This window comes from Daldinia loculata, assembly GCF_022478755.1.
Source record: "Daldinia loculata strain CBS 113971 unplaced genomic scaffold F4817scaffold_12, whole genome shotgun sequence".
NCBI classification, from domain to species: Eukaryota; Fungi; Ascomycota; class Sordariomycetes; order Xylariales; family Hypoxylaceae; genus Daldinia; species Daldinia loculata.
This window is the reverse complement of record NW_026054866.1, coordinates 82,842-110,752: the sequence shown is the minus strand read 5'-3', so window position 1 is coordinate 110,752 and position 27,911 is coordinate 82,842. Positions and strand designations below refer to the sequence as shown.

Genomic DNA, 27,911 nt, shown 5'->3' with positions numbered 1-27,911 from the left:
GAGAGGCAATATGCCAAGGATCAAGCAGCAGCGTTACTCCCATTCATCATCATCGCTGTCATCGCTATTATCCGCTTTCCGGGCCTCCTTGGGACTGTTCGGGGCCTGGCTTGGATTTCCGGACGCCGCGCCTACAACATCGTAGCTCGTATCGCTGTCAGGTTGAGATTTCTCATCGTTGGACTTACGAGGTTCGGATGGCTTCAAACGGTTCTTGTCCAAAGTGGTAACCGCCGGCGGGTGAATTGTTGTAGAGGACTCGGTAGAAGCCGGCCGCGCGCGCTTTTCCGTCGGCTTTTGCGCTGGCTTAACTGGCGCTGTATCGTCGTCGGACTCTTCATCAGACTCTTCTTCCGATTCCTCCTCATCGGATTCCTCACCCCATCCAATCTCTTCTTCGGCGGAGGCGGCTAAATGCCAGTATGTTAGCTAGATTCGAATCATTGTAGAAAAAAAGACAAATCGTAACGAACCCTTCAATAGATCTCGGCGACGTGCTTCAGCTGTCTCGATACTATGTCGGAGGAAACAGTATCGCCTCCAGAAGTCGGCGTAGGGAACCTTGTCGGGAACAAGCTTTTCCATGTTCGCTCGTAAATCCGGATACTTAGCCAGGGCAGCGCTGATAACCTCCGTCTTGCTTTCTACATCGAAGGTCTTGGACCACGCAGCATATTCGGCACCGGTGGGATCTTCTGTAAAACTCTTCTCGGTCGTGTGTAGGACATGAAGTTGTGCATCGTATCTCGAAGTGTGAATTACTCGCTTTCCGGACTCATCCTTACTCTCGAACCGGCGGGGAGTTCCCTTGGAGTCGTCTGATTCTGAAGCAGGCTTTACAATAATAGCTTCACGGAAGAAGTCTCGGATGTTTCCACCAAACTTTAAGAGCGCCTCGTCGGCAGCGTCCTCGGCACGTTGGATATCCTTCAAGCGTTTTGCGGCCTCGGCCTTCAGTCGTGATATGACCGTTTCAGAGTCCTTAGCCGTCTCGTCGGAACTAGACGATTTGTCTGTTGTCGGGGTTCTCTCCGGATCTTTCTCCTTATCACCAGACGGCGGCGCCCTCTCCGTAACGGGGGGTGTTGTGGTTAACGAGAGAGCCCTCGCGCGGAGGTTTGCCAAGCTTCGGGTAGCATCTACACCGAGCGATGTGACCTCTTGCTGTGCCTCTCTGTATACAGACCCGCCCTAGAATAAATACTAGGTTATTCAATAGGTCTTATAAAATCCAATAGTTGACATACCTGTTTGATAACGTTACCGACTGTTCCACCAAGCCATGTGCCCCAAGAGCTGCTGGAGAACGCACGGTATGCTTCCTGAAGGTCTTCATTGAGAGTATGTTCGGGTTTCGGTTGGGAAGATTCTGCAGCCTGGTTGCTAGCGTTGCTATTCTCTTTACTATCCTTCGGGAGGGTTTCTTCGACTATGTGGTCGTATGCGAAATCCATGGTGGCGTGGTATCAGGGGTATAAAATTCTATAAAGCTGAATGACTAAGAGACAAGTAATCCGGTAAGACCCCTCTTCCAGAATTAGAGATGGAGGGGTGCTACGTAAATCACAAGGGATGCTGTTATGGCTGTTATGGCTGTTATGGCTGAGGAAATGTATTGCCGTTGCTATCGAATGATGAAGTCGGTATCGGTATTTCTAAGTATTCTAGGATTGGGTGACAAGTGACAAGGCTGACCGTTTCCAATCTGCCGATTGACGTATCGAAAGGCTACGCGGTCTTTCCCCCCCTTTGCGAATCATCGTAATGTTCTGTACCTGTCCCGCACATTTGGCACACGAGATACTTTTCTAACCTGAAAGTGCTTACCCCTTGTGGTTTAGCTCGTGTTCGTCGGATATGTAGGTACCTATACAGCTTTAACAAATGCGGGGAATAGCGGGCATAGTGTAGGTCTTCACCGCGATTACCTTTCAAATACATGTACTAACTGAATACATGTACCTACCTAGGTACTACACTGCCAATGGATGGCAGGCACATTGCATGTACATGTGTGTGGATGTAATGTTCGTACGTAGAACCTTTAATATCAAGATATTGGAAATCGCTACCGCGCTTGGAGTTTTCTACCGTCTCTCCTGCCATCTGGGCAACCTGCCAGTCAGACTATAAATGAAAGGATCATCATATACTTCGTATCACGTGGGCTTAATCCCGAACCGGCCCTTGCCTATTAGTGTAGTTCTATACTTCGTACACACAGATAGGTATACACTATATGTGGAAATAATAGAAAGTTCAACCTACATCTTTTAAATCCGCAAAAGAATCCGCATATTTGCTTTGGGTTTTAAACTACGTAATGTATATCTTACATGGTTATCATTTTTATATTAAAGCAGCAGTTATTATTCCGTCATTCATATGCAGTAGTCTCCAGTGCTATTACAGCGGTCAGCTCGATATCGGAGTTGTTGCTTTTGTCTATTCATAGTGGACAACTTACATGTCCACCCCCCGATCCCCCCCCCCACAAGCTCTCTAGAACAAAGCATTACAAGACCCAATATCGAAATTCATGCACTTCCAAGAACTCCTAAACGCAACTCAGTTTAGGGCTTATATTCTTATGCTGCGAAATAGCGGTACTCATTCTAGAATTCTTACCCCAACGAAAATTATTTGCAGAGAACTTGCTGTACACTAGATCGGCCGGGTTATTACCATCTACACAGTATCATAACAGTATTATGCGGTACTTGCACGCGTTGTGAGGCTGTCAGCTCGGTATTAACGTCCGTTGGCAAGTACTGTATGTATGCATGGCATCCCTGGGTATCCCAGCATTGATCGGTATCTACATACAATTTATTTTGTTCTACGAACTTCTCTATCCAGATCTGCCCACTGCTTTGGGCCTGGGCTGGCCGAGTGGCTACATGTCGCTACATATTGTTACACATTGCTACATATCGTGCTTCGTCTTAGGAAGGTATTATGCTGATCACCAGGCACCAGGTTGGAAACGAGTCATCATCCAGCCACCAGACACCGAGATCCATTAGATTCCGAGTCCGACGCCCGATGGGTGGGTGTCAGGCACACAGTGAAGAATGGCGAAACTAAATCAACTTTGCCTCTCCACCAAGTACTTTAAAGGCTAAATTACTGCATACATACCATAGTAGTACCTACTCGCCCACTACCGTACTGTATGTAGAAGTAAAGAAGGCGACTTGGAACGTGACTCGGCTCCATCAAACAGCCCGTGGCCGCTGAGCCGTTTCTGTCCCACAATAGCCCCCATGCCCCCCCTCCCCATGTCCCCAAACGGTACGACTGTACTTCGTACCGTCTTCTCATTGGAGAAATCTCACGCCAAGATGACCTTACAGGTAGCGACCTACGTACATAGCATGTACGTACAATATACAACTCTCACCTCTCACTTGACCCAACCCGAAAAGCTTGCTTGCCTGCTGTTCCCAACATCCCATACCTATATGATAGGTATGGCACATCGAAATATTCTCCACCAGGTTTGAAACCAGGCCTACCTTGTTCCTATCGGTAGTATCGTACATACGTACAATGCAAGCTATTGTAGGCTAGCAGGCTAGTTCCTAGGCGAAGGAACGCTTCGAGATTCGAAGCGTCCTCAGGTGGAGACAGTGTCAGGGAGCAAGGAGCGACATGTCCGGCTGTCTGAGGAACAGACGAAAATATGGTGTAGACGTAACATAAAGGGTACGCAAAGGGCGCGATCAGCCACAAGGTAAGCTCCGCTAAAGTCCGAGTACAAAGAACGAGGAAATGTTCCCCGCCACAATGACAGTCTTTGACATATTCTTATATTGGACCATATAGCGCTTACAAATCGGAAAATTGCCTGTCTTCTACCCCCCTCTCTCGAATTTCTTCCATCGTGGAAAACGTACCTACACTCAATCTGCGCTTGTCACACATCTGTTCTTTGCATACACATACCTAACATACCTATTACACGCCTCTCACCTTGACACGCTGTTCCCATCTTGTCCAAGGAGAAGGGGGGTGTGCGTAAGCAAGTGGTGGTCCCTACGTCAAGTCCCTCTGAAAGAATATACGAAAAAAAAAGGACGGCTGTTTCGTCTCTTCCCATCCCTCCATCTTCAGCCTCAAGACATTTGGGAGGCGAATATTTGTCCTTTCCTTTCAGGCATCTAGCATCACTTACAAACATTGTGCAAGACTGGTCGTGGATACCCGAGACCTTCAGAACTACTAATCTCTTGAAATTTATCTTATCTGATCTTTGAAGAGTTACGTCGATCATTAAGCGCAGCAATTGCTGCATTGCGCTTCAAGCCATCCTACGTCCAGCTTCGCTTCCAAGCCAGCGTCGTTAGGAGCGTCGACTCGAGCTAATCGACGTCTTTGATCCGTTAAGAAGAGACGTCAACATATTCAATTCATATCTACCTTGTCTCATACCTCGTCGCCGTTCCTAATCGTGATCATATTTCATATTTCTCTCAATTCATTCATATAAATAAATAAAAAGCCCGCCACAATGACTTCAACTCATTCTCAAGCTCTCCAAAACTTCATCCTCACGCCCCAGCAGCAGAACCTGCTCTTCCGCGCTCTTACTTCAAATCAGTCAGGAGGTAGCAACAGCCCAAACAATGCGCTGTCTCTCTCACCCGAGTCTTCAACAAAGTCACCCGTCCAAAATCAGAAAGGTACCCCAAACATCGATACCCAGAACGGTATCTCCAATGGTATCCAAGAGAGTCCCTATTTGGATTATGACTACGACTTGGGACCCGATACTAGTTTCGACTTCGATTTTACGCACGATGGCCAGGCAAAGATGATTGGAGATCTCCCAGGCACCTCGCCAAAGGAGAATTCCAAAGCCAGCTCTCCTGATAACGACAGTCCCGATAAGAGAAGTCATCCGGATGACGACGAGGAAGACGACATGGAAGATGGAGGTGGCAAGCGGAGAGAGAGCGAGGGAAAGATACCCAAGAAACCCGGCCGCAAGCCACTTACGAACGAGCCCAGCTCGGTAAGTCGCAAGCGTTTACCCGGCAGCCCCAAGGATTGTGCAATGTCTAACGTTTTATATAATAGAAGAGGAAGGCCCAAAACCGAGCTGCCCAGCGCGCGTTCCGGGAGCGCAAGGAGAAGCACCTGAAAGACCTCGAGACGAAGGTAGAGGAACTTGAAAAGGCGGAGGCGGCGACAAACAACGAGAACTCTCAACTGCGTTCCCAGATCGAGAAGTTGACAATGGAGCTTAGCGAGTATAAGAAGAAGCTGACGCTATTGACCACTCCTCATTCCGCCTCTAACCCCAAACGAAGCTCAGTATTCGGTCAAGCTGCCATACAAAATCTCAATGACGTCAACTTCCAATTCGAGTTTCCCAAGTTCGGTGTTCTCCCTGGTCCTCAGAACCCCCCAAAGAATGGCTCCAACTCTCTGTATTATTCGTCACCATCTAGCAACAGCCATAATAACCAGGCCAACTCACCGGACAAGTCCAAGGACCAGGCTATCCCCAACTCCACGAAGAGCCGGGAGAACTCGGACGCTTCATCTAAAGACAACTCGTCCAAGTCTTCCGGGTCTCCCTACGATAGCACATTTGGTGCCAACGCATCGAGAACCAGTCTAGACTCTAGCCATTATAGTGTAAATGGGGCTAATACCGGCTCGCCTTGTTCGTCAACGGCGAACTCTAATATGGGACCCAGTTCCTCGTGCGGAACCTCCCCGGAGCCGCTGACCCAATCACCGCTGGGATTCAAGCCGGTAGATACCTTGACTACAATCGGCGAGGAGCAACCATCGCTCACAAGCGACTCCATGTCTCGTATGTATTACCAATATATTTGAATTTATACTACCTAAATTTTCAGGGCTTGTGAGCTAACCATACCAGTAGATTTCAACAACTTAAGCAATATGGATTTCTCAAGCCTAGATTGGCTGTCGCAACAGAACGGAGGCCAGTTTGACCCGCAGCTCTTCGGCGACTACCGGGAGCCGCAGGACAATATCTTGGCCAGTGCTACTTTTGATGACAGCTTCTTCAATGATGCCTTCGACGTTGACTTCACTACACCGTACAATGTACCGTCGGCGTCTAATAACAACAATAACGCTCACAAGAAAAACCTGATTGCCGAGATCGATGCCAGGAAGGAGTCGGAGGACACTATCCTACCCAACGGCAAGCTGCTCACATGTAATAACATCTGGTACGTTAGCCCACTTCTCTCTCTGCTTTTCATCTCGCCAAATAAATAAATCAATAATAATATATATGTATATACTAACATCACAAAACAGGGAGAAATTGCAAGCCTGTCCTAGGGTACAATCGGGTGACCTCGACCTCGATGGATTATGCTCTGACCTGCAGAAGAAGGCCAAGTGTGGCGGCTCTGGCGCCGTGGTCGACGAACATGATTTCAAGGCAGTCATGACCAAATATCTCGGCGCCGACGCCGGAAAGTGTACCGCATAGTTCCGCATCCCATTTCTAGAACTCTCCTGTGTCTACGAACATAGGAGGCTAGGGGGTTCTCACATAAAAGCAAACAGATCTCCCTACTCTTGTGCCACCACCATCACCGATCATTGGGTAACGGCGGAAAGGAGTTTAATCATCAGGCGGCGCGAAGGGGATTACGGCGAAAGCGGGGCAATGTAAACCAAATACCCCTGGGTTACGGCAAGAGAAAGACAGAGAAAGAGAGTGCGAAGCCATTCACCACCTCTCGAGATATCTGGACAACCGAATATCTAAGTCTCATGCCATCTCATTATTCATCGGGCACCGGAGTTTGTTGCATGCATTTGCGACAGAAAGGCGGGAAAATCACTGAAATACAGTTCTCCTTTCGGTTTTGGTTTTTCTTTCCTATTTTCCTATTTCCTTTGACCGTACGTACCCCTCGTCCGCTGATACGGGAGGATAATACGTGGCGGCGACGGCATGACATGTTTATGTATGGTAACGAGTATGGCAGCCTATGACCCTACCACGGCGGTGGTCAAGGCTAAGTACTAGGAGTTTTACCTAGGTAGCAAATAAGTAAAGGGAATGTAAGGAGTATTCTCACGAGGCAAGGGGGGAATGATGACGATGATATCGATGACTTTGACGTATCGGGGGAGATGTGTATGCCGTGCCGTGGCTGCCAACCTGTTTTTCTCGACCATGCCAATACCATTTACGTTGATTTAAGGGTGGTCAAAGCAGATCTCCCTGGAGACACGAGACCTGGCGTGAAGATATTTTCAGATCGAGATAATGTCTACCTGTCTCTCTTTATATAGAACACTAGCAGTACATACAATGGAGAGCCGTGGGTTATAATAATTACTAAGCTCGCTGTTTTTCGGTGATAGGCACAGTGAATAGTGGTCTCGGCGGCAAGATTGGTAAGAGGTATTATTAATTCTTTTGCTCCGTGGCGTAGCTCGTGTATAAGTCCTCCGCGGAATATCCTGCTATCAACATATTTATATCATTGCCTTACTAAAGCCTACATCGACTAGCTTCAGTCCGTCTTTTCTTGTGAGATAAGTCTATAATGGCTAGTATCTTACTTCCCTAAGTTTACATTTAACTCAACTTACTCAAGCTCAGTCCTCGGAGATCTTTCATTAAAAACCCCCAATTTTAAATAAAAACATTAAAATAGTATAAAGCTCTAACGAGGGAACAAGGATAGATTCCAGGATAGTAGCTGACCCCTCATGACAATCCTATCCCGCCCACCTTCCCTAAGCTAGTATTAGATTGCCCGGGAAAAGGGGGAAGGCAAAAAACGCTAACGTCCCGATGTCGCATAGGCTTGTCGTGTAAGGTAATCGAGTATCTAAAAGATAGCAAGGAGGAGAATACGATCTTCTAGGAATGTAGAGGACAATATATTATATTAGGCAGTCCATTATACAATAACAGGCGGTTACAGACTCAAGACATACGATGAGGCTATAGCTTGGCATTACACAGGAATAAATTAATCTATCACAGGGGAAGTAGACACAGTCACGAAAGCCTTCGGGGAAGAGTTCGTAGAAATATATTCGTCTATTTACTACTAGGTATATAATTGCCATTATAGCTTAACAATATCAAAATTTAACTTATTCATAATAGCACGCTAACGTTTGCTTTAAACCTATCTCCTCTCCACATAACTAGTACTAAGTCGATAGTTACTTTATACAATAGCTCTCTAAAGTCATAACATCCGAAACCATAGACTACTAAGGTAGAACACCTTTTGAAAACATCCAGCCATGAGAAAACGACCGATACTGGACTATACCTATCCAATTTACATATAGAACACCACGTTATCCCCATCACATAGACCAAAGACAGTATCAAATAAGCGTGATAGTCTCAACAGGAACCCCACGCTCCCTAAACGCTTCCGGAAAGAGTCTCGGGTCCGAGTTAATCACCTCGTCCGTCTCCTTATTGTAGAACCTCTTACAATACAAGGGGTCGGCCCGGGACCTCTCCCATTCGGTGATCTCTTCCCACCCCAGCGGCACCGGGACCTCATGTAGCCGCTGGTGGTCTCTGTATAGGTCCTCGGTTTCCTCGTTGTAGTACATCACTCGGACACGGTTGTCTTCGTCGGTGCCTATCTGCGCTGTCCAGGGTGGGGGGATCGAGCCGAAGAGGGCTTCGCCGTTCACTGGGGGAGGTTAGTAATATTTACGAGTAGTAGGAAGGATGGGGTGTTGGAATTTGGCATATAGATGCCATGTAAGTTAGCCTGACGAGGGAGTTTCTATCCGCGCCCTGGGGAATAGGGGTAGGAGGGATAACTCAAAGATGACTTACTAATACCGTGTACTATAGTTACTATAGTTAGCAAGAATTTTCTATAAAGGGGGGGAGAGAAAGGAATTATAGTTCAAGGACCTTAACTTGAGCTCGTTCCTAGCAAAATCTGAAGGGCCTACGTCGAGAAGATAAAGGGAGTAGAAGTATCTTTAAAATATACTCACCGTAGCAATCGCCAATAACCTCGTACTCCTTACCAGCCGTCGGTCTCAAAAGCATAGGCATATTACACCCAAGAACCACAAAGACCTCATCGCCTAAACACTCCCTATGTCAGCAACCCCATTTAATACCATCAAACCGACTACCAGTGCTCTCCAAGACTCACCCTGCTGCGGCTCCCCATTTATCACTCCCACATACCCATTCTGCATACTAAAAAGATAACACCCATTAATCCTCCCAACAGTCCATATCTTCCACCCATCCGACAACGCCTTCTCCTCCTCCGCCGCCTCGCTTGCCCCCGGCGCAGCTATCATCGCCGCCAGACCGGCTAGACTAGAATACCCAATACCGTAATACCGATCCTCGACTCTCCCCAGCGCCAGCGTCAGCGTCTCCAGCCACGCGTCGCGGTACGTCCCGCGGGACGGATACGGATACGGATACGGAGCCTCCTTTAAGCGATCAACACCAATACCCCGGCAAGCCTTGCGGAAATCTGGGAAATTCTTTGTGGTGATTTTCGCGCCGACGCACGAGACGCTGGCGAAGTATAAGCCCGAGACCTCGAGACGTCTGGGGTCGATGGACTTCGCGCGCGAGGCCGAGATCCCGCTGGCGCAGAACCCGACGTGGTGAGGCGCCGTGTCGCGCAGATAACGCGACCAGTCCGGCAACCAAGTCGGCCACTCCGCCGGCGTCGTCGTCGTCGTCGTCGTAGTAGTAGTAGTAGTAGTAGTAGTAGTAGCGTACCTCCGCCCCGCATACGGCAGCAGCGAAACGCGCTTCTCATGCCTCACAAACGCCCAAAAGACGCTCCTAAACACCTCGAGCGGCGACATCTTATAATCCGGGGTGATATACCTCGTAATTTCCGGCGGCGCCAGACTCAGCAGCCCGTAAATCTTATCCCGCTCGTTTAAGCACGGACGCATGTGGTGGTTCTTAACTTTTAAGCACATCCGTAAACGCCATGTCCGCGAGGTGCTCGCACAGGAACTTGATCTGCTGCGTCTTGTGCCAGAGCATCTTCTCGGGCACGCCGACGTCCTTGGCGTGGATGCAGATGATAGCTCTGCGGAAGAAAGACCATGGGATCTCGTTCTGGCCGCATTTTAGGACGGAGTTGGTGTTGCCGAGATGAATCTCCTGCACGATCCAGAGACGCGCGAACCAGTCCCGCGAACAGGCCCCGGAGATGGCGTCCCATGTGGCGGTGTCCCAGGGCAGGGCGTTCTTGCTCGAGAACCATTTATCTTCCGTGCAGTCGGGTGCGGAGAGCATTGTGCCGTCTTTGGTGTGCTCGATTTGTCGGCCGAGGTATGCCAGCTTGGAAAATGCGAGGTCGCTGCTTGGGGAGCCGGGGCCTAGCCATGCTATAACCCTATGAGCGAGCGTGTATATCAACCCCATGCGCTTGACCTGCTCGCTCCGCTCATCAAGGTCGTCTTGGTTAATACAAAGAGCATCGATCCACATAACCCGGCCCTTATCCTCATACCGAAGGTGACGCATCGCCTCCTGGAGGTTCCCCTGAATAGGCAGACGCTGCGTCCTCAACGCTTTTAACCCTCTAACCTCCTCCTCACCCTGAACCACCGCCTTCTCCCTAACCTTGGGTGAACCCCAAGTATACGACAACGCCTCAAACTTAACACTCGGCTTCCCGTCTTCGGGAAGTTCGTACCTGTCGCGCGGGAAATTAGGATCGGGATGGTCCCAGGAAGAATACCCCCCGTCGTAATTCCGAAAGATAATACGGCCCTCTAAGGTCTCGCGGGCGTTCCAGCTCTGAGGAATGGTTCCCCGTAGGGAGGCCAGCGACATCCGCTTTGGTTTATCACCTTGGGTAGGCGGGATGAGCGGGGCGTGAGTGATCTTGATCTGGATAGGGTCGTCGAATTTCCCGGGGAGTATGGTGACCAAGCGAATGTCTTGCGACGCTGGGTCGAGTGGTGTATACTCATACTTCATTCTTATACGACCTTCAGAAATTTGTTTATATCTAGTGGTGTAATAGGTAGAGTTATGTCGACTTAACATGTATTAATGAGGCTATGAGCTCGACTTACTCACTTATACGTATAACTCAGCGTCGACACATTCTAAGACTATACGCCTCGGACATGCATAGAAAGCCGGGTCTTTCATTGGCTCAACCACGATCTTAATGCTTGCAAAGACTCACGTCAAACACATTCTCTAACGAATATTTCGTATTGCTTACTGACATCTCTTCTAACTCTTCTGATTGAAGCATGGTCATTATGTCTATATTATTCGAGAGCTAACAAGTTAGATGGCTTGTGTTATTCTTGGTTTCGAGTTTCATAGATTTAGAAAAGTTAACCAACCAATCTAAACTCACAACTGCTATTTGCTTGTATATATGCGCCGACAGTTACACCAATCGTAACTAGTATGAGATAAATCAAAGGTAACTCGCAATAGATCAAAATAAATCGTTTACAATTATGTATATTTCATGTTCTCTACTTATCAAGCGTAGGGGTTGGATATCCCATTCTTCACCATTATAGAACACTGATTGTAGTTGTTTGTGCACTGCACTCGCCACTACCCAAATATGGACGTTGCCACCTCGTATTCCTCGTAGATTACTCTTAGCGGCGGGTGCTATAAACCATATCGCCCAAGAATCTTGCAAAACCTCCATTCCGAGGTCTTCCAATGGAGAGTGCCTAATGCATGTGTCGTGCTGACTTCGATTAATATTGCGGATAAAACCGCTTGGAATTCGAATCAACTCCTAAGGAGACTATGGCCACTGGACGATAGTTCCGTATTATAATATAGCCCAGGGTGAGCTCACTTAAAGGGGCTCGTGGGGCGGGTATTGAAAGGGGTTGGTTCAGCCTGCATCAACTCGCTCCGAAAGAGTGAGACACAGCTTTTGCTTCAACAAGGCTGTTTACTCGTTTTCGTTCGCGGCACATAGTATCCGCAAAACTCGGAGCCGCTAGAAATATTGTAATCCGCCGAATCGACGAGTCTGATCTGGTTCGCCAGTGATATCGAAATGACTCGAAAATGCCACTTAGCTTAGCCGACACGTTAATCATCGTGAAGGATTTCTCCCTACGATGAGCGGAGGAGATTGCGTTGTAATAAGCTCACAGCAGTCCTAGTGGCCCATTCCCAATACCCAGAAGACGCCGATGCGCCCAATAATATCCAGTGCGGAGGTGGTATCAACCAATTATCTGTCGTGCCCCTTCTTTACCCAAAACTCCCCTCTCTTTTGGCTTTGGACTATGTCCCCTCTTCTTTCGGCCAAAGAGTCCAAAGACGCCGCCACCCCCAGACGACTTATCCTCACTCGTGACATTAGCATCGGCCGGTAACGTCGCATCCCTACGCGCTAGATCCGACCAGCTGCCCGTATCCTCCAACGTGACCGATATGCCGCCGCTGGGGGATTTGACTTGTAGACCTGAAGACTGGGAAACGCTCTTGCTGTATGTGCGGTGATATGATGGAAGCGGCGCTGGGGGCCGAGGTGCGCTTTTGGCTGCGCTGCGGCTACCGCTCGTCGTAATACTCTTATCCGACGGGGGTTTATTTTGTACAGGTGAAGATTGGTATTGCTGCGGAGCTCTATTGTTGGTTGGAGCTGGTTTGGCCTCGTCGGTACTGATGGCACGAGGCTCTTCATTGGCTGGGCTCAGAGCAGGACTATTATCTCCGGTTCCATCCGCTTGCTGTGCCGTAATTCTGATCCATGGTTAGCGAATGGGGTAACTGGGTAGTAAAAGTCACTCACTTCTTATAAGCTGCTACAGTGTAATCGAACGGCTGAAATTCCCGCTCGATGGTACGGTATAGCTCCTCTTCCCGGATCTCCTTCTCAGTGGCGTCATCCTTTAACCTCTCCCTGGGTTTTTGCCTCCGCGCCCTGGCCTCCAGTGGCGCTTCCTCTAATAACAATTCTTCGAGGTCGTAGGTAGCATCGAAGTTGGTCTTGTCTGCCGATGGGATAAATACAGGCTCCATTTCTTTTCTTTCTAAAGCCTCAAAGTCAATGCACTGAAAGAAGGATTCGCTTATGAAGCTTTGCCAGGTGTGACCAAGCCTCTTGTCGGGGTTCGGATTTAGAGCAGAACCGATGGCGTACAGACATGGTAGTGAGACTGGAGGTTGAGTGACGGGGAATTTCGGGCTTGCTGCAAGGATGACATTCGTTAAGGTAGATTCCGAATTGCCCTCAAATGGCCGCTATAATCATAGTAAGCACATGACTTGATCGTCAAGTCTCGAAAAGATGGGCTTATTCGTACCTTGTTGTAGATACATTCGTAAAACAGTACCCCCAGCGACCACCAATCGGCCCTTACGTCGTAGCCTTTACCTGCATATACTTCGGGGGCGAGGTACGCAAGAGTTCCCGATTTGCTCGTGAGAAGCTTTCCGGGTATAACGTCTGAGGCAACGTTCTAGGTAACAAGTTGTTAGCCGTTGCGAACGGCGGGGTAAAGGCAAAGCAACTCACAAAATCAGTCAAGTGAACATGGCCGTCGGCATCTAGTAGCACGTTGTCTGGCTTCACATCTCGATGTATTATGCCTTGCCCGTGTATGTATCTGAGCGCACATCCCAATTCCGCTATCCAGAAACGCACAGCCTCTTCAGTGAAAGCCTTTCTCGAGATGTGAAAACGCAGGTCGCCTCCGCTCATCAAGTCAACCACAAGGTACCTATTATTGTGCAAATCGAATTAGATGGGCCGTTTTGATATTGAGGGTAGTAGTTGATGCGTACATATACTCGATATCTTGGAAACTATAGCGCAAGTTACAGATAAAAGGGTGGTTCACATGCTCGAGCATGCGTCGTTCTCGTATAATATTTCGGACGCTTTCAGATCGTACGACTACGGAGGCAAAGTAATATCAATACCCGTTGACTCTCTCATCATTTAGATATATGTAAGGATTGGTATTTTAGAAGTCGACGCACCCTCATCTTTACGAATGTACTTTAGGGCAAACGCTAGGTTGGTATCTTTTCGTTCGACTATTCGCACTTTACCAAAAGCACCGCGACCGACGACTCGTAATAATCGGAAATGGTTTAGGTTCACTAATAAGCAATGGAAGATGGCACTCGGTTAGCTATTGACATCGACACGGCAAACGGTAGTCCCGAGACAACGGGTAGAGTCCGGACCCCTTTTAAACATTGGAGAAAAAAAACATACCTTCGCCGTTGAGATCAACGGGCTTGCCTTGACTGTTGCCCATAGGGAAACTTGGGGGTATCAACGCCCGGCTTCCGTAATTCTACTCGTGTTCAGCCGCGGGGAGACGGTGAACAGATGACGATTTAACGATTTAACAATGAATGATTGGAAAAGACCAAGAAAGATAAACCAGTTATTAAGCGCAAGGAGATAAAAATAATAATAGGGAGAACGAGATGTCAGGAGGTCAGAAAGATCCACTCTAAGATCCCTACTAGGTTATGAATGTCTGAATGTATCCTCAGCCTGGCCAAACCGGGCAAGTTATTGTTATTATTAGCTGTTTTTAGGAGGTATGTAAGTAATAGTAGAGAAACAACCAGTCTAGTAGAAGAAGCAATAATAAGCAGCGCTAGGGCCCGGGGGTAGAGTGAAAGTGGTTGACAATGAACAATAACAAAGGTTTCAATGCTATGTAGGTATGTAATAATTGTAATAGGGAGGGAGGAGGGAGAACATTGATTGAACTAAGAGCAAAGAAGAAAAGCACTAAATTGGTTTGGTTCAAATCCAATAACCTTTTAGGTATGTACTTCTTTGCATGTACTCCATGTAGGTACCTACTCCATGTATGTTAGGTACCGTCGGCGATTGGCAATTGGTACGGCACCGGGCAGAACGGGATAGGTAGCGTCTCACAAGTACCAGTACGGCACTGTGTCGTATTGCGGCATAGGGAGATTGCAGCAGGTCGTAGTATCCTGTACAATATACCAATAAGCCTAAGTCAAGTCTAGTAGCGCAGGTAATTAGGAGTAGCGCAGGTAATTAGGGGACCGGACTTGCACAATACACTATGTAATACTACATGTCATTATTGCCTGTAACTTTTGCGTATGAGATGAGAATGAGAAACCTGAATTTTTATGGGGACATCTTAGACCTTACTTTAGACTTTGCCTTATGTAGAACTTGCTGATAGGTAACATGGCAGGATCGACGCCGCTCAGCTGCGGACTTTTCCATGTGCTTGCTGCCTCGTGCGTTCGAACGTGTGGCTTTCCCAACTCCACCTTCATCTTGAGGTCCAGGAGGCCACATACGCACTTGCCACGGAGATAGAGTACATGCATCTTGACCTAGCCTCAATGGGCAAGATTCTAATGTCGAACAGTGTTTCAGTCTGGAGGTATTCACTGTTTGTGGCTTCCTGCGTGGCTAGTCAGGTAGGTATGTATCTTTCCCCCTGCTCCCCCCTATCCCATCTCTTATTTTCGCATCTGCGATTCTCATCATCAGAAGCCAAGATCACATAATACTGTTTGTTTAACCATTCACCATGCTTCCTAATGATGCTTCCTAACGCACGTAACTTGTTTGAACTTCATCCCGTAAGCCTCAGCAGAGATTACATACTCCAAGAAGATAGTATATATTATTTTCGTCTGTCATTGTCAGAATTCCTTAAGTCTTACCACTCAAATCCCGCCGCTGCGTCCCTAACGTGAACTACTCGGGATCCAAACAATTGCAAACAATTGCGCGCTCTACATATACGATTATCGCGAGGCGGAATCTACCTGAAACAGTCTCAAAGCTACCAAGACATGGAACTATTCCAGAATGTCATCTCCAAACCCCGTATCCAGTCGCACGTCACTGGAACCAACCAACATGCAGAAATGGGCTAGCTCCGATCCGCTATAAATAGTCAACGGCAAATTTAAACATCCTGTCCGTGTCCTTGTCTGTGTACTAACTGGGCAGCTGGGAAGCTTGAAAGTTGTCAATGACAACCCGGCTTATCAAGGTGATAAGTGACGGTTCAATGTTTCGAATGCTCCCTTGAGCACCATCGACGCACTGGATTAAGCAACTGTTGAACGTCGTGCTCCGTGCTTGTGCTCGTGCTCATGCTCATGCGCATGGATCGCACGGCTCTTCGGTTTTAGTTGCCTCGTGGCGGGCAAGACGTCAAAAATCAGCCGCCACGTGTAAGTCTTCTGGATTGTCACTCTATCGGCCATGCCGTACCACGGAGTCCAAAGTAAAGGTTGGCAACGCTATATATAGCAGGTGCTGTCATCTACTCTCCCGATTGAGTATCATTCTGATACTCCGTCTTAGAGCCTCCATAACTGTCCCCCCATGGATGACGCAAAGTCGAACACAAATGTCCAAGTAGGATCGTGGGGATTCGTTCTAGAAGGATGAAGAAGACCAGTGCGCCGCTCCATGGCTTCGTACACGCGACTTATGAAACCAATCCCGCGCGGACACAGTCCGTCTCGTGTTCTAGAAACAAAGGAACGCCATTCCCATCGCGATGGACTTTGGGGTAGTCAGGTCCAAGCTTCTACCCCTACATACAGGTAATTTAATCTCATGACCAAAATAGACAGCCAAACAGGCCACTATCATCGTTACTACGCCGCACCCGACACTGTAAAGAGTAATCTCGGATGAGAGAATGGAGCCTCCTACATACAATCCTTCGTATGCTAGTGTAGCCCTGTTTCAGCCCCATCTTACAGCTGAAGCTCGCCTACAGTCGAACGTTGGTCATACAACTAAATCAACATCATAACGCGAGATTGTATTCTCAAGCAGCTGAAAAACGTATCATAAACTTCAGACAATGTCGTCTTGGCCCGAAGGTGTATCCAAAGACGCTCCATACGCTACACATGTACAGATAAAATATATACAACCATGAGATATCTAGATAACATGACTACCTACCATTCCGGCGCAGTACCACACCCCCCACCGTTCGGCAACACTTCCACAGGTTTCCGCATCGACAATTCTGCGTCACCCGTCGCTGCCGGCCTCTTCCCCCGGCGCCCCTTGAACCCGATCCGGCGATCGAGCTCGCCGAACTGACCCGACCCTCCGTCTTCTTTCCGCACCATCCACTTTGTAGTTCCCAGTGCCGCATCCAGCTCCTCAACTGGGGGCAGCTTTAGGTACACCATACCGTCGGTGCGCTCCTCCACGGCGAATGTAGCGATAGACATAGAAGAGTCGTTGCGGCATGCTCCGGAATCCAGGTCGAAGTTGCGCTTGTGGAATGGGCATGAGACCCATGGTGCTTTGGGGTCGTTACATGGCTCTTTTTTAGTAGTGGTAGGATCGGTTGAGGGGGATGAGGGCGGTGATGGCGGAGGTGATGGCGGGGAGATGTCCTGCCCGATGAGCCCATCCGACAACGCAAAGGACCGCTTGTGCGGACACATTTGCTGCGTTGCGTAATACTTTCCCCTAACACGCCAAAGCGCAAGCTGAGTGTCACCACGCTTGATATTCGCACTAATACCGTTAGGCGTAGCATCGGCACCAGCAAAGTAGTTAGCCTCGATGACAGGCTGCCAGGCCGTAGAGGACCAGCGGTCCTTCAGGCCGGCGAAGTCCTCGGCTGCCGCGTCCTTGGGCCAGTACACGGGACGTGTCTGCCCGCGGTCCTTCTCCGTCTCCACGGTCTCGACCGTGTCGTCCGTGTTGGCGAACTGCTTGAACTTGGAGGCGATTATCGGGTTCCGTACGGCTTCAGCCCATTCGTCGAAAAAGGAATCCACTAGCTCTTGCATCTGGGCTTCAAGCGAAGCGCAAATACCTAGCTTGTCCTCCAGGATGACCTCTTTTAGGTAACGTAGACCGCCTGGTAGGTTCTCCAGCCATCGCGCCGTACGTTGTAGCTTATCTGCTGTGCGGATGTAGAACATCAGGTACCTGTCTAAGATCGGGATGACTTCTGACGGCGGGACATCCTTGGCGAGGAGTTCAGAGTGTTTGGGCTTCGCGCCGCCATTGCCCGCGACGAAGATGTTGAAGCCTTTTTCTGTGGCGATGAGTCCGAAGCTATCGAGTCGTTAGTATGGTAATCTGTCTGGGTTGTGATATTAGGTGAGATGCTTACTCCTTGTTCTGAGCCTCGGCGCACTCGCGCACGCAACCGCTGACACCCCCTTTTATCTTATGCGGACTTCGTATACTCTTATACCGCTCCTCTATACGTACCGCCATACCCACACTATCTCCCATACCAAATCTACACCACGTCGTTCCAACGCAGCTCTTAACAGTACGTAATGATTTAGCATAGGCATGTCCACTTTCCATACCGCCCTCTATCAGTCTGGTCCATATGTCAAGCAAATCCTGCTTCTTAGCACCGAACATGTCGATCCGCTGTCCACCGGTGATCTTGGTATATAAGTTATACTTCTTCGCGACCTCGCCGATGATGATCAGCTTCTCTGGTGTGATCTCACCGGCAGAAACACGAGGGACCACCGAGAATGTACCGTTTCGCTGGATGTTACCCAGGAATCTGTCGTTGGTGTCTTGCAGACCGTGTGTAGTCTTGTCCATGACGTGCTTGTTCCATAACGACGCAAAGATGCTTGCCACGGCGGGCTTGCAGGCTTCGCAGCCGACTGAGTTCTTGTCGTTTCCTGCTTCTCGCATCACATCGGGAAGAGTCTTTAGTCTCTTAACCATGATGATGTTATATAAATCGGCACGAGAGTAGTTGAAGTGCGCGCACAGGTAATTTGTTACCTCGGCGCCCATGTCGGTCATAGTCTTGGTGAAAATGCTTGTGACGAGGGGCATGCAACCACCGCAACCTGTACCGGCCTTGGTGCAAGCTTTAACATCCCCTATCGTCTTACACGTGCCGTCCTTTACGCTCTGGACTATATCCCCTTTCGTGACGTTGTGGCAAGAGCAAACTTGCGTGTCGTCATCAAGATCAGCAGCGCCATCATCGCCTTCTTTCTTCGCGCCGAGAATAAGTTCGGCTGGGGGGATAGTGAGTTCTTTCTGGTTCTTGACCATAGGCACTAATTTTATATAATCGCTAGTGTCTCCAATCATCATCCCGCCGAGCAGGTATTTTCCATCGGTGGTGAATAGGTATTTCTTATATACCTGGGCGAATGGATCCTTGTATATAAGAGCCTTGACCGGCGGCGGAGGAGGCCCGCTGACGACTTTCTTGACGGCGCTCTGGTCGTCCGTCTTTTTCCTCGCTGCTTTTGCTGGTAGGGAACTAGGGCCGTCTCTGTCGGCGAAAAAGTCACCGAAACTGGCGACGTCAACTCCGAGGAGCTTCAGCTTGGTGCTCAAGTCGGGTCGCTTGAAAGTTCTCGGCTGATGGAGCTTGGCTTGTGTTAGGTTGAATGATAGCACGTCGGCCATCTCGACACCAGGGGCGATGAGGCCGAACGTCTGGTTTTTCCAGCTCGCGCACTCTCCGATGGCGTAGATATCGGGAATACTCGTACTCAAGTCGTCGTTGACGAGGATTCCACCTCCCCGATCAGCGCACTTGATACCAGCGCTTCTTGCCAGGCTATCCCGCGGCCGTACACCGATGGCAAAGCAAATAGTGGAACAGTCCATTTGCTCGCCATCTTCGAATATAACTCCTGTGACATTATTTTCTTCGTCTGTGTTTATCTTTCCCACTCTCTTACTTAGTAATATATCAAGTCCCAAGGCTGTAACTTTTTCGACAACCAAGTTACCAGCGTCAGCATCCAGCTGTCGACTTAGGACCCATCGATTCCTCTCGATTAGTTTTACCCTTTCGTAGCATTGCAAGTCCATCATGGCATTCGCCGCTTCGAGGCCGAGCAAGCCACCGCCGACGACGACTCCGACTGTCCCTTTATGAGACTCTCTAAAAGTGATGAGTTTTTCTAGGTCTTCGATGGTCCGGTAGACGAAGACTCCATTGGCGTCGTGGCCGGGGGTATGCCTTGGAAGAACGGCATCGGAACCAGTTGCTAGAACTAGGATATCGTATGAGACGACGTCGCCGTTGGCGCAAGATACTGTTTTATTTGTAGAATCGATGCTGGTGACCAAGGTGTTCAAATGATAACTCAATTTGTTGTCCGGAGCTTGCAGCGCATACTAAATTTCTTATAAGTAACACATCTAGACATAGGATCTGTCTTGAAGCAGAGACTTACCCATTCCTTTGGGTTAAGGTATAAGTTCTCGACTTTCCGGTGGCTAAAGAAGCTCGTGAGACCAACTCGATTATATGCGAGGTGGGGTTCTTCGCCGATGACAATAATATCATATTCGCGAGTCCTAACATCGAGCTTCAGGAGTTTTTCTCTATAGTTAAACTGATTAGAAACTTGACACGATTCCGAATTCTTAAGATGAGTAGTCGCTCACATGAATGCGATGCCGACCATTCCCAGGCCGACAACAACCAGGGTTTTCCTCTTATCGACGGCCATATTGACGTTGAAGTAGATAGGATGGATTCGTCGACTACTACGTCACAAACCCCAACTCTGCTTACATATGCCGTGTTACAATATGTAAAGGGGCGTTGCTAATACGATTAATGATGTTTAAAAGATAGGGGAAGTATTACACAACGAAGAAGTGTATGAGACGGTAGGGAGAAATCACAAGACTACGGAGCAGGGCAGAGCAAAGCAGGCGGGTTAGCAGGCGGGTTGTCCAACGACAAAATAGACGACAGGATCACATCCATAGTATATGCCTCCCAGTGAGATATGTGCATCTCCGAACCTATCACTGGTAGGTAAGAAAAGCTGACTACAGCCAAGATCTCCAGGACTCCCATTGGGTATTCCTGGTATATTATACAGGAGCTTAACTAGAATTATCTAGGATCTCGAGAATACGGCCCGCTATTCTCGTCTAGCTACCTACTTACTAGGTATGCTCCATCGAAGATATCACCATAATCTAACAGCACGCTACACGCCCTGTTATGCTGAGCTTAGCGGTCGTCGACTGCTCTAATAATCGTCGTATATAGGTAGGTATGTCAGTACACTATGTAAATGCTAAGCCTAGAGCCGAGCCAGGGGGGAGTGGACCGACAAGGTGATAAAAAGGGGGACCTTTCGATAAGGTAACACACGATTGACCAATTAAAAGGGGACCCGATGGCCGCGGAGAAAGAAAGCAGCGCTTGATTCGTTGCTATTATTCAACATTCACTGCTCGCCCGAGGAATTCTGCATCTCCGGCGACGTTCGTTCGTTTATTTATATATATTTTGCTCTCTCTCTTCATCTCATACGAGGGTTGGCCTAGAACAGAAGACGTTGGGCTTTTATTATGTTATGATATTATGCGTGGATGGTGTATCGGCGCATTTACGGACTATGTTCGGTATTGGGGCTTATTATTATTTATCGTCGGTTGATTCGTGAGGCTTTTTATAAATGTGAATGACTCGGAGATGTCTTTGACTGGAAATATGAGTTTGGTTTCCATGGAGATGTATAAGTACCTGGAATATATATATGTCTTGAATTATCGGGTTCTCGCATTAGATCAAGACTTACAAATGAATAAGTACCTGCATCCGAAGATCGATATTTACAGATCTGCATGGACAGCAAATTCGACAATTTCATATTCTTTTCTTTTTTTCTCATCTCATTAACGCCCTCTCTTTTTATAATATACTCATCTACCCCTTACATAAATACCCAATCTACTCTCCACAAGTCTAATAAGCGCTCCCCTGCACCTGTCTCACGCCCTCCGCCCCATGCAGCCAACCAACCCGATCCTTAACATACTGCTCCACGCGCGGCTTCAGCTCCGTCTCGTGCAGCGCGAAGTCGTCCACGGTGCCGAGGCGCAGGGCGCTGTGGCCCGGGAATCCGGCGCTGACGCGGTACATGAGGGAGCCGCAGGTGTTGCAGAAGTAGTTGGTCGTGCTGTGACGAGTTTGTCAGTTGAGCCCAAGTATAAGTATCCAGTGAGTAAGTAAGTAAGTAAGTAAGTAAGTAAAGTAAGTAAGTAAGTAAGTACTAAACAATGTGAAAATCGAGCAAGCATTATTTTAGGGACGAAAATTTTTTCGTTATAACTTGAAAATTATAATTTTGTTACAATTTTAGATTGCTTATTTGTATGTAAAAAAGTAATATATTTAATTATATTATATATGTAATAAAAAAAAAAATTTACGTAATTAACTTTGTAATTATATATATGGTTAATAAGATTTATAAAATAACGATATATAAGTTATTTTATATATAAAATTAATATTTTTAATATAAAAAAATACCCTTTTATACCCCTCGTTACTTTTAACGGTTTTTCCGAAAAGTGTTTAATAATAAATTATTATTTACGGCAAGCTTTTATTTTACAATTTATAACATGCGTTTAGTTAATTTATTAAACATTTTAAAAAGATTTTATTAAAATAAAAATAAAGTTTACGATATTATTTTTTAAATAATAAAACAAAGGATTTATATTATTAAAAAAAATTAAAAAAAAAAATATAAAAATAAAAAAGTATTAAATAATAAAATAAACGGAAACGTTATATTTAATTAATTATAAAAAATAAAATAAACAAGTTAATTACGTAATACAAAGTTAAGTTAATAACGTATACTTGAAAATTGCTTTTTAATAACTTTATGTAAAAGTTTATAATAATAAACAAATAAAGTTTATAATACTTTAATATTAATAAATAAACGATATATATATAATAATAAGTAAAAAAATGTAAAAAAAAAAAAAAAAAAGTTAAATGTTAAAAAAAAAGTTATTATATATAAATTACTAATTAAATTAATTAGTTAATTAATAATTAAATTAATAAATTAATAAATTAATCCATTAAAAATTAAATTAATAAAAATAAAGTTTATAATATAATAATATTAACAAATAAATAATATATATATAATAATAAGTAAAAAAATATAAAAGGAAAAAAAAGGTTAAATGTTAAAAAAGTAGTTATTATATATATAAGTTATTAAAAGATTAAATTAATAAAAATAAAGTTTATAATATTATAATATTAATAAATAAACGATATGTATATAATATTAAAAAAAATATAAAAAATTAATACGTATTTATAAATGGCATTAACAATAATAACAAAAGTAAAGTTTACGATATTATAATGTTAATAAATTAATAATACGTATATAATATTAAAATAATTAAAAAAAGGATAATAAATTAATATATACCTGGTAAAAACATTAACAATAATAACTAAAAATAAAATTCACAATATTATAATATTAATAAACAAGTAATATATATATGGTGTTAAAGTAAATTAGGTAAAAAAGTGTAAAAAGTAAAAAAAGGTTAAATTTTAAATAAAAAAAAAACGTTATATATATAAGTTATTATTAACCAATTAAAAGTAATTATATAAATTAAAGTTTAATAATATAAGTAATATTAAATTAAAGTTATATTTAATTTAATTGGTTTATTTATTAAACTGTAAATTTAAGGTTTTTGGTAAAATGCGTACATTTTATATAATTAACTTGTTTATTATAATAGCAATAATTATCGAAGTTATAAATCACGTTATTTTATATTAATTAAATGTTTTATTTTATTATTTATTTTATTTATTATTTAATTAATTAAATTGCGTATTAGTTAATGTTTAAAATTAAGTGATTTAATTAGGTGTATTTTTTTAACCTAATTAATTAAGTAACCTAATTGGTTAAATCTTTATTTTATTAATTTTATTGCGTATTGGTTTGTGTTTCTGAATTTTAAGCCCTCCCCCCCCCGGTTCAAATTTAAAAGCGAAAACTTTCCTCCGAAAAAATGTGACGTAAGTAAGCAAGGAAAGTTTTCTTAATAAAGACATACATACGTGTGTCCAGAAGCAATAGTCCTATCCTGTCCATACGTCTTCAGATTCTCCCGCCCGCGCACGTGCTTCAAGTGTGTATCTTTGACGATGAAGCCCGTCGCGAACATCGACGCTGTGATCTTCCGGCAGTCGGAGCAGTTGCACACGAACACGTCGACTAGGCCCGGGCCGTGGGTTGGCTGTTGTGGTAGTGTTAGATGAGATGTACATACTATATGTAAGGCCATGTTGGAATAGCTAAGGTAAGGTAAGGTAGACTTACGAAGGACAGCTGCACGGCGCCGCAGTAGCACGTCGCCGTAGCTTCGTCCTCGGTGGACCAGCCGTCGTTGGCACCCCCGGCCAAGGGGAAGTGCGACGGCTTGGGCAGGGAGTTGTCGTTGGTGGTGGAGGTAGCCATGGTCGTATAAGCTATTTCTCTCTCTCTCTCTTTGAGCAGTTCGGTTTATATATAGTATTCTAAGTAAAGTTGAGTAGGAAGCGGTCCGCGACTTATAAGTAAATCTCATTCATGGTATCTATTCACGTAGGCATCATCCAAATTATATACTTGCTAAACATCTACCCACCCGCATACAGCATAGCAGCAACCATACCTCCCTCATGAACACCCTACATAGGTAAGTCGACGCAATTCCATCCTGCTACGCCTCCGCGTCTCTATTATTCAGCACAGTAATCGGCAATAAGACGCGCCGACAAGCTACCACGACGCGGAGTTTATAGTCGATCAAGACAGAAGGAAATGAGATATAAGTTATCCCAAGGGTGAATGACAAGGATAATGGATTTAAATTTCGGTGTTTACTGATAGCTCCTAAGGATTTCGCATAAGTAATCGTCCGGAAAGCCTAGAATCCCCTTACGTCATGGGAAGTGTTTGGTAGTAGACTTATGATTAATAATAAATCGGGAGAATCCAAGCCATTTACGCACTTATAAGTAACCGAATGGTTATTCTTTTCAGTTCAACTAAGAGACGCTTATGCTTGTATGAGAACCATATAAGAGGAATCAAGTTGAGGAACGTAGAAACCCATCACTAGTCTCTAACGGGCAAATATAGACGATACACATCACTCTTCACAAGTCGGAATGGAACTGTATTACAGGCCCTACGAAAACGCAGGCCAAGAATAGTAAGTAATTAGTACAAGACGATCAATTATTGTTCTTGTTACTACTAATGAATAATTTTTCCTTTTTTCTCTCCAGACGCACACCAAAGAGGTATATCTAACAAGCCCCGCAGACAGTTCAATTGACCACGGTTGATCAATTTCTTATTAAGGTACTACTATATCCATTGAACGTCTGGGTAACGAAGGGGGCGTGAGAATAGTATAGGGAAGCGGGAACCACAAAACCGTGACATGCCTTAGTCACCCACCCGTGCCGTGCCACCATTCCGTAGGTTGCCGCTTATGGATATGGGGTATATGACGGAACGCTTACTCCTCCTCCAACGGGGCCTCCTCCTCGAATTCCTCTTCCTCCTCGTCGACACCGGCATCCTGGTACTGCTGATATTCGCTGACCAAGTCGTTCATGTTGGACTCAGCCTCGGTGAACTCCATCTCGTCCATACCCTCACCAGTGTACCAATGCAAGAAAGCCTTTCGTCGGAACATGGCAGTGAACTGCTCGCCGACACGCTTGAACAGCTCCTGGATAGCGGTCGAGTTACCGACGAAGGTAGAAGACATCTTGAGGCCACGGGGAGGAATCGAGCAGAGAGCGGTCTGGACGTTGTTGGGGATCCACTCAACGAAGTAGGACGAGTTCTTGTTCTGAACGTTGCGCATCTGGTCTTCAACTTCCTTCATCGAGACCTTACCACGGCTAGAGAATTCAAGTCAGCAAACAAGTAATGTGCATAAAAATTTAAAGGGGATATCATACAAAATGGCTGAGCACGTCAGGTAGCGACCGTTACGGAAATCGGAAGCAGCCATCATGTTCTTGGGGTCGAACATCTGCTGAGTCAACTCAGGGACGGTGACGGCACGGAAAGAGTGAGCGCCACGGCTGGTCAGGGGGGCGAAGCCGACCATGAAGAAGTGGAGACGAGGGAAAGGAACCATGTTCACGGCAAGCTTGCGCAGGTCAGAGTTTAGCTGACCGGGGAAACGCAAGCAAGTAGTAACGCCGGACATGACAGCAGAGACCAAGTGGTTCAGGTCACCGTACGAGGGGTTGGACAGCTTCAGCGTGCGCATGCAGATGTCATACAGAGCCTCGTTGTCGATACAGAAGGTCTCGTCGGAGTTCTCGACCAGCTGGTGGACGGAGAGGGTGGCGTTGTAAGGCTCGACAACGGTGTCGGAAACCTTAGGGGAGGGCATGACGGAGAAGGTGGCCATCATACGGTCGGGGAACTCCTCGCGGATCTTGGAGATCAACAGGGTACCCATACCGGCACCGGTACCACCACCGAGGGAGTGGGTGATCTGGAAACCCTGGAGGCAGTCACAGCCTTCAGCCTCACGACGAACGACATCGAGAACTTGGTCAACCAACTCGGCACCCTCAGTGTAATGACCCTTGGCCCAGTTGTTTCCGGCACCGGATTGACCGAAGACGAAGTTGTCGGGTCGGAAGAGCTGACCGAAGGGACCAGCACGGACGGCGTCCATGGTACCGGGCTCGAGATCGACGAGGACGGCACGAGGAACATACTTGTTGCCGGAAGCCTGCACGCGTAGAGGCAATTAGCAATTATCCCCATTTATTTATCCCTGGTTCCTATAAATTCGTACCTCGTTGAAGTAGACGCTCATGCGCTCGAGCTGGAGCTCGGAAGTACCATTGTAACTGTTGATTGATGATTAGTTAGATATTCTTAGTAGTAAGAATGGACAAGTCGAATACATACACGCCATTGCTGTCGAGACCGTGCTCGCTGGAGATGGTTTGCCAGAAAGCAGCACCGATTTGGTTACCCTATCATCTTCGTGTAAGCCCCGCTGTATTTTTATATCCGTGGTTCTTCGATGATCGCTGTTACTTACACATTGGCCTGTCTGAAGATGAACCTATTGACGAAACACGGTTAGCTTTGAATTTCCCGACACGTTGCTATACAATTTGATGTAGTTGCAATATGAAATGTAGATATGGCGGCGTTGTGTATATGAGGGGCAGAACTAAGGGGGATTTGGAGTTTTTTTCGGACGCGTTCAGGGGTTTCTCCCTAGTGATACTAGGCTTCGGTTAGGGGTAAACAAGAATTTGATATGACTTACGATCTCACGCATTTTGACGGTGGTTGATTATGATAGTATCGAACACGACTGAAGGAAGAGGTAAGAAAAGGATGCGTTCCTGAGAATGGTAGTCGTAGAAGTTTAAGGGAGGAAAACTAAGAGGAGCGGTGTGTGGTTTGTGTGGTTTGAGGAAGAGAGAGTTGTGTTGTGCCTTGCGGTTTTGGGTGGAAGAAAGTTGAGGGCAGCTTTTTTTGCTTGTAAATTTCCAAAATGGAAAGGGTCGCTCCCAATCGCTCCAATCGCTCCAATAGCCTGGCAAGGGGGTGGCCCCTCTTTTTCTCAATGCTGCCCACTCTGCCACTGCTTTCCTACTGCGCTTGCTGTTACTTGCTGCACTTGTTTAAGGGGAACATAGAGCACAGACCATAATCTCGGTATAGAGGCGGAGAAAGTACAAGGTACATACAGGCTAGTCTAATTACTTCTAATTTACCATATATTGACAGTATTGTGTACCGTAGCTGCGGGCGCTTGGCAACCATCTTTCTAGGCCTGCATCTCCTTATCATCAACATCAACAACAACAACAACACTAACACTAATACCACTTCAACCAACGCGGTGGCATCAATATGGAAGCATACGTGATACAGTCAGTCAGTCACTTAGTTATCCTGCTGCCTGAGATTTTTATGTAACATCAGCTCGGATTTATATTTATATTTATATTTATACATAAGGCGAGTTATTTAACTAGACGTAAGCACCTCGGAAGCAACGATAATAAACCGATTGTCTATTCTGCTGCCTAGATTCTCCTCGATTATAAAT

The 27,911-nt window shown here is 46.2% G+C and overlaps 7 protein-coding genes across 7 annotated transcripts; 1 reads left to right on the top strand and 6 right to left on the bottom strand.

The window, feature by feature from the left end:
• Positions 1-33: 33 nt before the first annotated feature.
• F4817DRAFT_313831 (BSD-domain-containing protein) lies at positions 34-1,454 on the bottom strand (the record flags this gene model as incomplete). The annotated part of the gene is made up of 3 exons (XM_049300312.1): positions 34-410; positions 474-1,191; positions 1,248-1,454. 3 exons carry the CDS (start codon positions 1,452-1,454, stop codon positions 34-36), a joined length of 1,302 nt encoding a protein of 433 aa, XP_049161013.1.
• Positions 1,455-4,513: 3,059 nt separating this feature from the next.
• F4817DRAFT_313830 (PAP1-domain-containing protein) lies at positions 4,514-6,484 on the top strand (the record flags this gene model as incomplete). Its single annotated transcript, XM_049300311.1, has 4 exons — positions 4,514-5,017; positions 5,083-5,827; positions 5,900-6,215; positions 6,307-6,484. 4 exons carry the CDS (start codon positions 4,514-4,516, stop codon positions 6,482-6,484), a joined length of 1,743 nt encoding a protein of 580 aa, XP_049161012.1.
• Positions 6,485-8,358: 1,874 nt separating this feature from the next.
• Positions 8,359-10,969, bottom strand: F4817DRAFT_357388 (HET-domain-containing protein; the record flags this gene model as incomplete). The annotated part of the gene is made up of 4 exons (XM_049305915.1): positions 8,359-8,678; positions 8,995-9,087; positions 9,159-9,909; positions 9,956-10,969. 4 exons carry the CDS (start codon positions 10,967-10,969, stop codon positions 8,359-8,361), a joined length of 2,178 nt encoding a protein of 725 aa, XP_049161011.1.
• Positions 10,970-11,939: 970 nt separating this feature from the next.
• Positions 11,940-14,431, bottom strand: F4817DRAFT_32434 (kinase-like protein). The gene is made up of 7 exons (XM_049301629.1): positions 14,214-14,431; positions 13,973-14,095; positions 13,775-13,886; positions 13,506-13,710; positions 13,294-13,449; positions 12,780-13,231; positions 11,940-12,730 (listed from the first exon to the last, which is right to left on the bottom strand). The coding sequence occupies exons 1-7, from the start codon at positions 14,254-14,256 to the stop codon at positions 12,208-12,210; spliced, it is 1,614 nt and encodes a 537-aa protein (XP_049161010.1). The 5' UTR covers positions 14,257-14,431; the 3' UTR covers positions 11,940-12,207.
• A 2,146-nt stretch (positions 14,432-16,577) lies between these two features.
• Positions 16,578-20,549, bottom strand: F4817DRAFT_32412 (nitrite reductase). Its single transcript, XM_049301596.1, has 4 exons — positions 20,394-20,549; positions 20,180-20,330; positions 18,115-20,120; positions 16,578-18,056 (listed from the first exon to the last, which is right to left on the bottom strand). Exons 1-4 carry the CDS (start codon positions 20,456-20,458, stop codon positions 16,934-16,936), a joined length of 3,345 nt encoding a protein of 1,114 aa, XP_049161009.1. The 5' UTR covers positions 20,459-20,549; the 3' UTR covers positions 16,578-16,933.
• A 1,165-nt stretch (positions 20,550-21,714) lies between these two features.
• F4817DRAFT_313825 (Mss4-like protein) lies at positions 21,715-24,274 on the bottom strand (the record flags this gene model as incomplete). Its single annotated transcript, XM_049300310.1, has 3 exons — positions 21,715-21,928; positions 23,875-24,053; positions 24,137-24,274. The coding sequence occupies 3 exons, from the start codon at positions 24,272-24,274 to the stop codon at positions 21,715-21,717; spliced, it is 531 nt and encodes a 176-aa protein (XP_049161008.1).
• Positions 24,275-24,862: 588 nt separating this feature from the next.
• On the bottom strand, positions 24,863-27,491 carry F4817DRAFT_331135 (beta-tubulin). Its single transcript, XM_049302482.1, has 6 exons — positions 27,120-27,491; positions 26,886-26,909; positions 26,750-26,817; positions 26,634-26,688; positions 25,777-26,567; positions 24,863-25,716 (listed from the first exon to the last, which is right to left on the bottom strand). The coding sequence occupies exons 1-6, from the start codon at positions 27,129-27,131 to the stop codon at positions 25,326-25,328; spliced, it is 1,341 nt and encodes a 446-aa protein (XP_049161007.1). The 5' UTR covers positions 27,132-27,491; the 3' UTR covers positions 24,863-25,325.
• Positions 27,492-27,911: the final 420 nt, after the last annotated feature.

Coding starts and splice junctions, on each gene's coding strand:
- F4817DRAFT_32434 (XM_049301629.1), bottom strand. CDS start 14,256: ATGGGCAACAGTCAAGGCAAGCCCGTTGATCTCAACGGCGAAG. Junction 13,887..13,972: donor GTACATTCGTAAAGATGAGG/GTGCGTCGACTT, acceptor TTGCCTCCGTAG/TCGTACGATCTGAAAGCGTC. Junction 12,731..12,779: donor ACTGTAGCAGCTTATAAGAA/GTGAGTGACTTT, acceptor ACCATGGATCAG/AATTACGGCACAGCAAGCGG.
- F4817DRAFT_32412 (XM_049301596.1), bottom strand. CDS start 20,458: ATGGCCGTCGATAAGAGGAAAACCCTGGTTGTTGTCGGCCTGGGAATG. Junction 20,331..20,393: donor ATGGTCGGCATCGCATTCAT/GTGAGCGACTAC, acceptor GTTTAACTATAG/AGAAAAACTCCTGAAGCTCG. Junction 18,057..18,114: donor GCCGAGGCTCAGAACAAGGA/GTAAGCATCTCA, acceptor ACGACTCGATAG/CTTCGGACTCATCGCCACAG.
- F4817DRAFT_331135 (XM_049302482.1), bottom strand. Junction 26,818..26,885: donor ATCTTCAGACAGGCCAATGT/GTAAGTAACAGC, acceptor CGAAGATGATAG/GGTAACCAAATCGGTGCTGC. Junction 26,689..26,749: donor GGTCTCGACAGCAATGGCGT/GTATGTATTCGA, acceptor ATCAATCAACAG/TTACAATGGTACTTCCGAGC.